The sequence below is a fragment of the Phasianus colchicus genome, chromosome 16, assembly GCF_987193195.1.
Source record: "Phasianus colchicus chromosome 16, bPhaCol1.hap1.1, whole genome shotgun sequence".
Taxonomy (NCBI): domain Eukaryota; kingdom Metazoa; phylum Chordata; class Aves; order Galliformes; family Phasianidae; genus Phasianus; species Phasianus colchicus.
Window position 1 is genome coordinate 14,333,710 of NC_143451.1, and position 14,208 is coordinate 14,347,917.

General features: G+C 46.4%; 1 protein-coding gene across 12 annotated transcripts in view; it reads right to left on the reverse strand.

Annotated features, from left to right (window-relative positions):
- Positions 1-9,892, reverse strand: part of SUN1 (Sad1 and UNC84 domain containing 1) — a 28,264-nt gene extending 18,372 nt beyond the window's left edge. For 7 of the 12 annotated variants that reach the window (XM_031606913.2, XM_090151589.1, XM_031606907.2 and 4 more), the window contains exons 1-2: positions 9,703-9,805; positions 3,320-3,416 (exon numbers count right to left, since the gene is read on the reverse strand). In XM_031606913.2, the coding sequence (XP_031462773.2) occupies positions 3,320-3,396 (77 nt within the window). In that variant the 5' untranslated portion in view covers positions 3,397-3,416; positions 9,703-9,805. Of the gene's footprint in view, positions 1-328; positions 625-1,861; positions 3,273-3,319; positions 3,417-7,519; positions 7,757-9,702; positions 9,806-9,870 lie in introns of those variants that run through there. The other 5 variants (XM_090151587.1, XM_031606905.2, XM_031606914.2 and 2 more) reach the window with 5 other exon arrangements.
- Between the last annotated feature and the right edge of the window lie 4,316 nt (positions 9,893-14,208).

Below are 14,208 nucleotides of genomic sequence, written 5' to 3' on the forward strand. Positions count from 1 at the left end.
AGTTGGCCCACCACCTTAAACAAAAACCTGACAACAGAAAATCACTGTATCTTTTCCCCTAATCTAAAGAGAGCTTCCCCCATTTATGCAGAACACTACCTCTCCTCATGTTGAAAGAAAGTCTCCAAAGGCAGGACAGGATAGACATCTCTCAATTTCCCACCTCAGTTTCAAATTTTGGAAAGCTAGATCTTTTCCTTCCATAGAAGAAATTAAATTAAACAAATTAACAAGAAAAAAAAAACAGGCCTTTTATTCAGAGGACAGAAATGAACCTATACATTGATATTATTCCTACCAAATGTATATGGCTAGCCAAACAACTTACTAAAGGCAGGATGCAATTAGCCTATGCTCCTAGGTAACGTGTAACAGTGCTGGCTTCTGACAGCCAGCTCCCCTGGCTGCTGGCACACCTGCTGACCTCAGCAGCCTCACATCTATTCCCAGCTCCACAGCTGTGCCCTTGGTACCTCCTTCACATGATCTCCTAAAGAGTACCCACTCCAGTGGGTTAATTCCAAGTTATATGAAAACGATGCCTGCCAGTTTTAGCACATATAACCTTTTCTCTTGAGGGCATGAAATGTAATTTATTTTATAAGTACTCTTTGGAAAGAAGTGGGCAGTAACGTCCATGATTACTTAAGATTGTGATAAAAGAATGCAGTGCACCTAGGAGACCTAGAACCAAACAGACATCATGTGCACATAAACAGTACATGACCGTTCATATGAACTGTGAGGGGAGCATCACTTCATTAATTGATGGACACTACCTTGAGTTGTAGCTATGGCTTTGATCAGTCCCAGAACGTGTGTAAAAAAAATACAGTCTTCCACTGACCCACTTTTACAAAAAGATGTGATGTAACACAGTGACCCAAAAGTTAAGCCAAAATCTCATTATGTTTGGAAAGAGAGAAGTGCTAAAAGTAGCTGAGAGGTACAAAAAGGGCATCCCAGAAGATGGGTGACAAGGAGAGAGCAGCCTGAAGAGTGGGGAGGAAATTACGTGCTGACAGGTGAGTGAGATTCACAGGTCTGACCTGCAGCTCGAGGAGGATAGAGATTATTTAGTTACTTCAGTTCAGTGCTTTTCTGATTTGAGTTGGAAGATTAAAAGCACAAAGCAGAACCGCTACAGTTATGAATACAGAGCAATCACTGGGAGTATTAATAGACATCCTTTTAATAGGTTATAGCCAACTCTATTAATAGCTCTGTGCTAACTTCAATGAACTTTCCTGCAGAGCTACACACACAAGCAAGTTCCTTTAGAGAAACTCAGATTCTGTAAAGATCCAATTGCCAAAAGCAGAATGAATGTTATCAGATATAAAGTGAAGCCAACGTGGGCCATGCAGGCAGGGGAGGAGGAGCTTCAGCATGGAAACACTTGGGATTATCGGCTCTGCTGAATTCCACCTTACTTCAGATTATTCAAATATTAACAGACCCGGCTGCCAAAGAACGAGCCGAGCAGCACACAGTGAGACTGCAGCTCACCCGATGGACCCTGAAAGCAGGCTCTGCACCAAGCAGTTTCCCCCATTGTTTTACCATTTGGAACATCACAGAGTTCTCCTTGGGGAAGTTTTAGGGAGTACTGTCTGATCTTGTTTTTCAATTGACAGAAAATTTACAATGATGAAATTAATTTCAGTATAACTGTATCCACTTCATTAAGCCCATTTTGTCAGCTTAGCCAGCCCTAACATGTAACACAGCAAAATACAATGTCAGAAAGCTCCAGTAGATGTAACTCCCTCCCCCCCCCTCCACAAAAACTTCTCCACAATTCCTCAGTTTTGCAACACAACCATCTTTGTTCATGTAGGAAGTCAAACACTCCAGTTACCTTCTGCACAAGAACTACCATCAAATTAAACTGCACTCCAGATTTCTAACAGGACTTGCTCTGCACACTCCCTTCCTGGAAGCCAGCCATGCTCACGTGGTGTCCCTGTTTGCTTGGGAGAGAAACAAACTCCTGTCTAAAAGTGGGCAAGAACAGAAATGCTCAGCCTAGTTCCAACCCCATGATAGTTTGAGTTTGCCATTGAGCTTTACTTCTGTAATATTCTTTGCAAGATAAAAAAAAGGCCCAGAGGTAACAATTTTCATTTCTTGAGTTAATACTGAGTTCTATTTTTTCCCCTCCTCTGCAAGAAAAAAAATAGTTGGTTTGGAAAAGATTGCACAGTTGAAAATAATAGCATTGTTTCAGACAAATATAACAAAGGTATCTCCTGCTGTCCTGCACACTCTTTCCTGATGCTGGAAAGCACACCTGAGTTAAGCAACATTGCACCTAGTGCTTTCTTAAAACTTGAGGAACAGCTGCAATTGCTTTTAATGGGTAAAACATTCGTGCATTCCGTTTTGCAAAAATTACCGATATCAGCACACAGATAAGAAAATGAACCCCAACCCAGTCCTCGAAACGACAAAGCTACTCAACTCCAGAGCACACAAAAGGAAGAATTACTATTAATTGGTGATCTCGTGTTTTTGCCAATTTCTGGTTTGTTGGCAAGTAGCCAAGTGTTCTCCAAACAAAACATTAAATTAATGCACATCAAATACACAGCGATGATATACAGGCACAAAAGAAACAAATCTCACTCTCCATCTTAATGAGCAATCTTTTTTTAAAGCTGAAATTAAGCCAAAGCAGTCACTCAGACTGTTCATGCATACTGGCTTCAAAATGCATTTATTAACAGGAAAAACAAGATGGATTTAATCCACAGCCAATCTGCTCTGTTAGTATTCAAAAACTCCAACGGGCATCACAACAACTGTCTGCACTGCAGACTGGAGGAAACAGCAACACTGCAGAGTTGTTTTTTTTTTTAAATAGAAAACTGAAGTGATTTAAGTACAATCTAATGGTCAGTTTAATTAAAAAAACACAAGAAAAGTTCATTAGAATATAGATTTTCATATTTACACAACAGGCAGTTTTGATTTTAAAGTAATCAATATGTGACTTCTAGCAGCAATAAGGACGTATAAGCAACATAAAAGATCTAACAAACATGGAAGAATTTGGTGACATTCTGAGAGAAAACAGAAAGCGTAACTAGGTGGGGACTCATCTACCATAGCAACTAATAAACACTGAGTCATTACCTCCACTGTCCCATCAGTTCAGCATATATACTCTCCTGCACTGAGGACACGAGCCATTTCAGAACAGACCCATTAAAGCATGTTTCTGTAGAGAGGCTGTCTACTTACCATGAAAGCTATTCCAGAATTAACAACATTCAGAGAACATACAGTTTCTCTATAAGAAGAAAAAAGTTCTCACCTGAGTGCATATGTATAGCCAGTGTTCTCTGGCACACATTGGGGAGGAGTGTACGTATGTAGACGTGAAAAGTCCATGGTGACAGTTTCAAATCATACTGTAAAAGGTGAAAATAAAGCAATGCAATGACTTACAACTGTATAAAGCCAATGTAGGAGCCCTTGCGTTATTCAGCCTGTGTTTCCAAGTATTGAAATCATTCAAGTGACTGATACAAAAAATACGGAGCTCTCAGTGTTTCAGCACAAAGCTGCCAGAACTGCACAGCCCTTATCAGCCCCACATGGAGCTCAGCATACTTCCGACTGATGTCAGTGGTTTGGTGGTGGGTTTTTTAATGATAGTCTATTTCAAGTCATTTCCAAGTTCTCTGGAACCGTGCTGTAACATGAGCCAAGGCTTTTATCACAGCTAAGCTGCACCACTTCCATATGAACTCACCATACTACCAGGCCCAGCAGCCAGATGTTGGCCCGTCCTCGTTGTGCTTTCAGGTCCCTTCACAGAGCTCTGCTTCAAAAGGCCACTGAGCACAGCACAGCTGCATTACGCACCAACAAAGCTCAGTACACGAAACTTGAGACAAGTTTTTACATATATTCAAATCCTTTTACCCTCTGAATGCCACTTGCCAAGCAGCAAGGAGGCTTCACGTGTTTCACATTGACTTGTTATATTTGTTAACAGTTAACTTGCTGCAGTAATAGAAACACTGGATACACACCCTTACAGAAGGACCAACTGCAAAATGACTCACATTGCTAGAACTGTCCTCAGTGCCAACAGACAAAGAAAAAAAAACACAGTGCTCCCAAACAAAACAAAAACACAAACAGAAAACCCTCTACAAAATCTTCAAATGCATCAGAGCTTCAGGAAGGAAAAACTTGGTGGTGCTGTATCAAGGAACTTGTGTGACTAAAATACTGGAGACCTTCTCTACCCAAGTAGCCATAAGAAAAATGCTGCTTTTCTAGAAGAGGTTCTTTGACAGTAAGTTACTCATGGTTAACGACAGGGGTCTGGCTGTTCTGGATGGGCATTGTTAGCAGAGCAGAATCCTGGCTATTTCCAGCTCACCGATGGCTTCTGTTTCATCAACAGGAAAGGATATTCCACACAAGTGCTCTGACGTGCCTAACTAAAACACGCATGCCCTGGCTACGATTTAACTCTTGTAAACAAAATATCAACAAGCATCTCATTTTAGGGATGCTGCCTGTGATTCTGAAGGAGTTTTTATTCGTATAGTAACCTAAAAAAGTATAAAAAAATAGAGATAACAAGCACAGGGAGTCCCAGGCACTGCTAATACCAGTTGAAAAGGGAACCTCCGCATGCAACACTGAAACCCTTTGCCACTCCCTCTACAGTCTCCAAATCCCGATGGCAATGAAGTAGGAGGAGGACATTTCCTTTGCTACTGACAGCTGAGCTTCCTGCTTGTTTTTAAATCACAGCTTACAGACCTAAACGCTGCAGCTTCCTGAATGCAGGCACCTCCCATGCATCTTACTGAGGAGTAAGGTCTCTCTTCTGCTCTTCACACATTTGTTTTTGGAGATTTCAAAGACGACATTTCCCTTAAATGATCTTTCCTTCACTTGTCCCAGAGCCATCATGCTTTTAATGGCTTGCGTAACAAATTTGTTGCTTCTTTAGTGGAAGCTTAAACCAACAGTGAAAAAGTATGGGGCAAGGCAGTCTGAGTGTGCTAGAATAGCACAGAATAGTGCTACAGCAAACAACTGCTGCCGTGCTTTAACAACAAACAGCTCTTCTTTGAGGCCATACAAAATAGAAACCAAAGAGCAACAATTCCCCCCAGTAGTGAAAGTGGAAATACAGTGAATTTCAAGATGATGAAACCTCAAAACTATGATAGTGGCTGATCTGTCTAAACTGGGACAGCACCCCTGTTCAGTTTGTACTGACATCCTTAGTACGTGTACAGTTTCACCAATAAATCCAGCTTTTAACTGGCAGCTCAACACCTGCTGTCATGCTTTTGACATCCAGCAGTGTTTTCCCACATAGCCTCAATATTTCTACAGCTCCCCAGCTCCTCCCTGCTGCTCACGTGGATGGGGCAGAGGCAGACTTTGAAAAACAACACATTGGCTCAGGCTCCTCCTGTTCTTTTTTCCCTTCCCAAAAGCTCACTTGTTACTTGAAATTAAGTGGTAGAACCTGAACTCCTTATTTGACAAAGTCTGAAATATAACATTGAGCTCTGTAAAATGCATACTTGACAGTGGCACTACTAAATAAAAACCTTGACTATACTTATACCTAGCTCTAGCAACAGCTGGTTTTCATAGCTCCGAGATCTCCAGCATAAATAAGCTGAGTTTATAGCCAGAGATCCCTCTTACAAGATCCAGCAGTTTTATCTCATTCTGTTTTTCTGATTCTCTAAAATTAACTCATACTGAAAAGGAAAAACATTTACTTATTTTCAAGGAGACGGAACTGCCTTAACTGACTTAAATACAACTTAAGAATAATCTTCTTAAGGATAATAACCATGGTTTTTAAAAACAGGTACTTCAAATTTACTATGAATCTGGATTTTTATTTAAACCTGGCTACCAGGTTCAGACTGATTTTAGAGAACTCACTTTATTTGGAAGTGTTGTATGTATTACAGCAGAGCTACTGAGCAGAGCAGGTGTGGGTGGAAAGCAGCAACTCCCTCTAATTTGTTCACTTGTGTTTGACAGCACTCCTATGTTTGTCCAGCCCATTAATTCCTCTTGTTTACAAAACTTTCGTATACAACTGGAGCAGAGAAATAGAATTGAATAATTTGGAATTTTAAAACCATGAGAGGTAGACACAGAATATAGCTCCAGTTTCAACATCTGGGGCTCATGAGATTTAGGTCCCCAGGAATCTGTCCAGACTCAGATTCACATAGGCCTGCGCTTTGTTGTCAGTTTCACCAGGTCCAAACTAAGTATACTTTTTTCCTTCAGAAAGCCCATAAAACATTTAATTGCCTAAAAATGTACCAATAAAAATGTTTAAGACAACTAAAGGCAACTGAAGAGAAGCACAAACTTCACCTAAAACACAAGCAGAGATTAGACAGCTGGGTCACATCACTGCCATCACTCTTCAACTTTTAAACTGGCCTTGAAACTTCTACTGAGGAGACAGCTGGATTGTTTGCTTCCTGGAGAAGCAGATGACAACAATCATCTCAAGCATCAGCTCTCTTTTGCAACTCAACCAAATTCTGAGTCGGGCAGAACACAAGGAAGCCCAGAGACTCCTATAATAAGTGCTGCAGAATTTACCTTTTAACAAAGTCCCTCGGCTGTTCCCTGGAGGATGCTGAATACCAGATGTCTGAGTGACACAAGGCCACACCACTACTTCATAAGCCTGTTTACCTAATTTGATGATCACTTTCAGGACTAGACAGCCTTAACAAAGCCCCAGAAGCACTGCAGCAAGCTCCCTCAGTTGTATTGCAGACAATGAGATGCTCTGATAGCGGCCTTGAAGCAGAGAAGGGTCAGAAGAGCAGAGGCAGCACACTGAACAGCATGTAGTATGGACAAGGGTGAGCCCCATCCTCACATGCTTCTTTGAGCACATGGACAATTCTATCTCAGCACTTCCTGAAGAGCACCTTTGCAACAAAGAAAGCGGTAAAACACCATCTCACAAAGTCAAACTCCTCACCAGGAAGCTGTTATTGAACAGGAAGCTTGGTTTCGGTTTTCTAAGTCCCAGAAAAGCTTTTGTAATTGCTGGAGCACCCTGCAACTGGTAACTGCTGGGCCACAGCAGCGGGCACAAAGGAAGCAAGGCAGCACTTGAGCAATGCTTTAGCAATATCTTCTTTGGGGGTGGGACAAATACTAACAGTAAAATAAATCAATTGCCTGTAGCTTTTACAGTGACAACGCATTTAAAGCTTTAGAAAGATGTTGATGGTAATAGTTGACGTAGAGCCCACCTAAAGGAGCTCATTTGCTTATGATTTCATACGCTTACAAAGTTAAAGCAACTTTTGGATAAATTATTAACAGCAATGGAAGCAGAGCATGTCACGTACGGTTCCTGAGAGCAACCTATTTTTATCTGTAATTTCAAATTTCGCACTATTTGGAATAACCAAAGATTTCTCTTTTTGGTATTAAAGGCAAATTCTTAAGTCAGTAGATGCTTCACGGAGCGTTTCCATACCTCCGAATCACTACAAGTTCCAACAGGCTGAAGGGCAAAGAGCTCCGTGCTACAGCAGGACTTGATTAAAACACACAACCCGGCGTCGTTTTCACACAAAACGCAACGACGCGGCGATCAAACAGCCGGAGGTTACGGGGAGCTCCGCGGCCGGCCGCCCCGCACGGCGCTGAGAGGAGCGGGCGGCGCGCTGCCGCCGGACCTGCCGGGATCTGCACGAACCCCCGCCGTGCGCGGGGATCCCGCCGCGTGCCCGCGCAGCGCAAAATGGCCGCCGGCCCACAGCGCCGCAGGGCCGCCCGGCGCAGCGCGGCGCGGCGCGGAGCCAGCGGCCGCCCCACGGGCTGTTGCCGTCAGCTCCCGCGCGGGGCTGCGGGGAAAACACTCTTTTTCACGCTCGTGCAACGCGGTGCTCGTGCTTATCGAGCTGAGCTCGCTGAGGATAACGAAAGGCTCCCGCATCCTTCGCTTCGCTCATGAAGCAACTCCAACGGCAACTCTCTACCAGAAAAAAAAGGAATCCAACAGCCTGGTTGTGCACGGTGCGCCTCCCGGCCCGCAGCTGGCACCGGGGGTCCGCGCCACATGTGCCGACACGCGGAGCCGGAGGAGCGACAGATGGACCCCGGCACCTGCACAGCGCCCCGCGGGCTCACGTGGGCAGACAGCGCGGCCCCGAGAGCAAGGCGGGGAATTAGGTGTTCGTGTCACTGAGCTGGAACAGCGGGCTGCAGAGCTATAGGGCAGGTTTTTAAGAATGAGAAAAATAAGATAAAGATGTCAGTTTTCTTTCTTTCTTTTTTTTTTTTTTTTAAATTGTCAGATGTTAATCTGACAACCAGACCGTGAGATAAGGGGATTGCGAGCATCCAAACCAGCATCAATCCTGCAGTTTGCTGGTGAAGATTCTGCTTTTCCGTGACATGTGGCAGACAGTGCTGCTTTAAAACGAAGAGCAGACGTGCACCAAGGCCAACCATGCACTTCTTCCCCTCCATCAGACATAAAACTTCACGAGCTCACTCCAAAACACGCACTGCCTCCAAACAGCTCCGTGCCTCACTGCGCTTTTGCTCCTCTGCTACACAGGGGGACCAAAGCTGAGCATCACAGCCCCGTGCCCCACAGCCCAGACACCGTGGAAATGCTGTTACAGAACCACAGAATGGCCCGGGTTGGACCTCGAGGATCACTAATCTCCAACCCCCTGCCACACGCAGAGCCACCAACCTCCACATTTCACAGCAGCCCAGGGCCCCATCCAACCTGGCCTTGAACACCTCCAGGGATGGACGGGGCATCCACAGCCTCTCTGGGCAGCGGTTCCAGCACCTCACCACTCTCATAGCAAAGAACTTCCCCCTGACACCCAACTTAAATCTCCTCTCCCTCAACTTCAAACCATTTCCCCTCATCCTACTGTTATCAACCCTTTCAAAGAGTTGATTCCCCTGCTGTCTGTAGGCTCCCTTTCGGTACTGAGGGCTGCAATGAGCTCACCCCTCAACCTTCTCTTCTCCAGGCTGAACGAGCCCGGCTCCCTCAGCCTGTCTTTATATGGGAGGTGCTGCAGGCCCCGGTCATCTCTGTTGTCGCGTAGCACAGACAGGCAGCGCTGCGTGCAGGGCTGCTGCCTTCGACAACACAGGAGCCCTATGGGCACAGAAGGCCCCGCAGCGCCCCACAGCCGCACGCTGAGCCGACACCGAGCAATTCTTCGGAACCGGCGGGCGAAGCTGCCGCAGCACTTATGACAAGGAAAGCTCCACCATGCGGGCCGAGCGGAACGCGAGCGGTCACGGCACGCATCTCATCTCATCCCATCCCATCCGCCCGCCGTTCCGGCCTCAGCAGCGCGGATTCAAACCGCTCTGAGCGCCAAAGAGGCCCAACGTCCGTCGGTGCCTCACAGCCGCCCGCCCCTCGCCCCGCCGGGCAGCGCGCAGCGCACGGGGCCGCCCCAAAGCGGATAAACACGGCGCGGGGCCGGGCGGAGCCGCAGCGAGCCCTGCGAGGAAGGGGAAACCGGCGAGAGAAAGGGGAGCCGCCCACCCGCCGCCGCGGAAGGCCCCGTCCCGCGGGCAGAGCGGAGCCGGGCCGGGCAGCTCCGCCTCGCGGCAGAAGCTCCGCCGGGAGCCCGCGGGCGCGCGAGGCGGGGTGCCGCCGCCCGAGGTGGTCGTTACCTGGCGCCGGCAGAGCGGAGGAAAGGCCGAGCCCGCGGCGGCACAGATTGCCCTCGCTTCGCCCCGCCCGCCTTACCGAGGCCGCCGGGAGCCCCGCCCCGCGCCGCCCCGCCCCGCGCCTCCAGCAGCCCCGCCCCGCGCCGGGATCGCCGCCCCCGCGTCGCCCACCTCGGCCGCTCCGCTGCGCGAAACGGGGCCTCGGGCGGCCCGGGCCGGGAAACGCCGCCGCCCGCGTCTCTGGAACGGCCGCGCGCCTTCCCGCTACTGCCGCGCCTCTCCCGCGCAGCCGCTTTGGGATTCCTTCCCACCTGCCGCTGCCCGCGCAGCACCTGGGCTGAAACAAACCGCGAAAAAAGGCACGGTTCGGAACGAGCCCCGCGACGTTCCCGTGTTTGGATAACCGTGGAAATAAGTTCAGCTCGCAGTCTGCCCCTGTGGCTTTTCCTAAATGTCCCCACGCGGCGGGGCGGTGCGGGAGCTGCTGGCCGGCCGACAGCCGCGCTGCGGGCTGGGGGGGAGCGGCTCGGCCTGCCAGGAAAGAACGGCTCATAACCGCGTCCTGGTAAATAAAGAGGCTCTGTGTCCTTGTTTGCGTTCAAAACGGGCTCAAGAAGCAGAAATTAACAGGAGGTCATTCAAATAAGGTGCCAGCTGATGTCAGGCAATCATTGTTTCTTTTAAAAGAGCTGTACTGCAGGGATGTGAGAATTTCGGGTGCCGTACCGAAGCTGAGCTGAGCCCAGGGCACTGGAAGCCGGCACGTGGTCAGACACGAAGCCAGGCATTAACCTGAGCACACGGGTAAGTGCTTTGCAGAAAGGTGAACTATGCCACTCTTCTGTGCCTTCTCTTGCTGTACTTTGCACTTATTTTTGTGTCTTTGCATTAGAAAACGTTGAAACGCAGAAGGCAGTCAGGACAAAAATCTTTTCTCAGCTCCAATCTCTCTGAAACCCTTTGGTGGTACCAGGCCCTCCCAACGTCTTTCTCCTCCCGTCCCACTGGAGCACAGCCAGGGCTGGTCGCTGTGCTCTGGCAGGACGAGGCACGCAGTGCTGCCTGGGCACAAATCCAGCTCCAAGGGCTGCTCCACTGGTCCCGGGCAGCTCTTTTTCCCTCGGGACTGGGATGAGAGGTTGGAGAAGGATGGCCCAGACTCAGCTTTTTCTCTGCTCCCTGGCTTTGAGGAGAGCCTTTGGCTCTTCAACAGAGAGAGCCGATGGCGTTTGGCTTCTAGAACTTAAGTGAAACTTGATCCAATATTCTAATTTAGTTAAAAGAAGCTGGTATGTATTGAGAGCTAATTATTTCCATATTTCAGAAAAAGACTGCTGTGCAGAAAATAAAATTTATTTCAGTTTTTCAGCTTCCAACGCTCTGGACATAAAATGGGATCAATTTTATTGGCTGATGTCTGGAGAAAAATATTCAATATGAATAAAAATAGATCATAGTAAAAATGTTTCAGTTTCAATGCTCTAAAGGACAGTTTGGAATTTAGGAGGGAAAAAAAAAGCCTTGTTACTTGGCACCAGGGAAACCACAACACATGGCCAAAGCAACCCAAGGTCTGCATCTCTCAGTCACCCTCTCTTCTCACATTCCTGCTTCCTTCTCTTCCTGTTCCTTCATGATTCCCACTCTTGTTCCCAGTGCATTCCCACACTCTCACTTAGCAATCCTGTTCTGCTCTGTTCTCACCCCTGCTATCAACCACAAAGCTTCAGGTACCCACAGCAATTAGAGCTATGGGCTTGTCGTGACGGAGACTGGTGCAGCAAGGAGTTTCTGAGTGGTAATTGTGGGTACTGGGCACAGACCCTGCTGTGCAGGTTGGAAATGCCGAGGGCACAGGGGGCTCAGCAGCACTGCGGGGCAGCAGGGCATTGCAGCAATGTTTGGTAGGGATGTGCTGAGCTGAGGGACTCTGTAGAAGCATTTTTTATTGTGAGCAAGTGTGGTAATGCTTTTGTCCAAGGTAAGGAGATGAAAGTATATGTGCTCTAGTACAAGAACTGGCTAAAGTATCTGGAAGTCTGAATTAAAGTTTCTCACAGTTTCATTGCACTTTATGGATAAACTGGTGAGGGTCTCTTCTTCACATCATCTCCGGTGTCAGCCCAAGGAAAAGGATGCTCCACGCAGAGCACTTAGGTTATCAGTTAAGAGGGGGCTGCAAAGCACTTCAATTCAATTTTGCCTACAGATCCTGCCGTGGTCCTGACTTACAGGGGATTTTAGACATTAACAAGAAAAGCCGATTACATACAAGACAGACTGACAGAGCAGCCGTTCTCCTCTCTTCTGGTGCTTCAACTCAGTTACTGAGTTCTTGAGCTTCCCTGGGGGATTGATCTCCCTAAGTGGACACAAGCCTGTTAACTGTAATTTTTGTTGAGCTTCAGCTGCCTAATAGTAAAGACTTTTTGCTTTATATTTTTCCATCTCTTTAAAACATGGATAGAGTTTTGCTTGTAGGACTGAGGTAAGGAGCAGTCCATTATGCATCCAACAGGACCAGCTCTGACCCCATCTTCTATGGGTAAGCCAACAGGGGCTCACATTTCCACTGGGTGATCCTAACAGATTCTGCCAATGGAACAGAAACTGCTTTTCTCAGGTCTGCAGTGGATTTCCACAGGCCAGGATGTTACTTTGTGTCTGAAGGACTGTGTTTATTTTGCCTGCACAAATGACTTCTCCTAAGTAAGGTGAAGCTCATGCAATAAGCAATCAGAACTCTAACCTGCATGTTCCACTGTGTAAGTCACAGTTCACTCCAATAGCTAGCATAGTACTAGTAGTGGGATTCGCAGTTAGGAGATACAGACTTCACTATTTGTTAATAGTGGTCATTGCACAATGTTCTGCATCATGTTTTCTGCTCTGTTAAAGTTATAGGTGCACTTCAACTGCTTTGTCATCATGGCAAATGTGGAAGCACGACCCAGCTCTAAGCAGGGGTTTGGCTTTGGGAAGCACAGTGCATTACTGCGTGGTGTGATCAGCCAAAATGTGCACCTCCAGGCACACTGCCTGCAATCTGCCTAAAGCTCTTCTGAGGAAATTTGCAGCTTACCAACAAAGACCCACACGGATGAGAGGCGGATGCATCTGAACATCCTTCACACCCAGCCTCCCCCAGAACTGCTCTCTTAAGATGTAGAGTTTCTCACAAAGTAGAGGTGCACTACTTTTCAGTGCTCTCTTAATGTCTAATCAATGGATTGTATTTAAGGTAGTCAACAAACATTCAGAAGCCTATACTCAGACAAATGCACACACTTACCAAAAATATGTTCTGCTGAGAATCCGAGTCCCAGGATCCTCTACAACAGGTCTGCTATCTTGCAGCCCATATGTTCGTCACAGGAAGGGCAGGGCTAAGTCTGCTTATCTATAGAGTCTGAAAGTTTGAGATAACCATTTTGCTCAAGAAAAATTGTCCTTGCTTAAAACTTACATAATGAATATGATCACAATAGTGCTTTATATATATAAAATGCACCCAAATAAAATCTAACACACGGTAATCGATGAACCAGCAAGACTGAAAGGAAATCTATATTTCAGTTGTGTGCCAACTGACACACAAAGGGCTGAATCAGAAAGACTGGAACCAAAACAGCTTAAAAACCCAGGTTCCAACATCATCCATCAAGAATTCATCATTATTCTTCATAAAGGGATCTGAGAAATTTAGGTTATATGAGATGAAGTATGGAAAACTATAACCAAGGTTGGCATATCGTTGAAGTTCTATGCCCAGAATACTATGTAATAAAAGGAACGCAGTAGAGGATATTAAGTTATCATACATGCATAAACTAAGATCAGCTTTTGTTTAACACGTCTTTAGAAAGGCTATCAGAATATTTTGTTCACACAGCTCTGCTGGCTCTAAAGAAAAAAGCTGTTCTGTTGGATGATGCGGAGATTTTTGTTTGGGAGGCATCCCACAATGGACTGTTCTGAAAGATAACAGAACACATGCAGACAAAAAATACTTCCCAGCCAAGTGAATATGTTGAACTTGATGAATACTTTGGCTCTGAATGCTTGTAGTTAGCTTCAGTTTGTCTGTATTTCACTGCACTTATGATATTCCTTTCTCTCTTCCCTAATCCCATGCTTGAAAGCAGGTTTATAAAGAAGGTCACAGGAGTGATCTGCACTGCACATCACTTGTACTGCAGCTATCCTGTGGCTGCAGACAATGCTGAAATAGAAGAATCTCAATTTCGTCAATGTGGATACTTTAAAAAAATGTTCCTGTAGCGATGTAATTGAGCAGGAGGTCCTTGGTGGACTTCCAAAGGAAGTTTATAACAATAATTGGTTTATTGTTGCTACAGCAAGGCCTTAGGTTGTGTTGGAAGAGCCTGTTGCTTTGCAGTGCTTTGAAACCCCATTTTTTGATAAATGTATGCTGAAAAACTCACAGGGTTCTGCTAGGATAGCCATGTAGTCTCCTGGATTTTTAATAATTGATTAGACTAAGAAAAC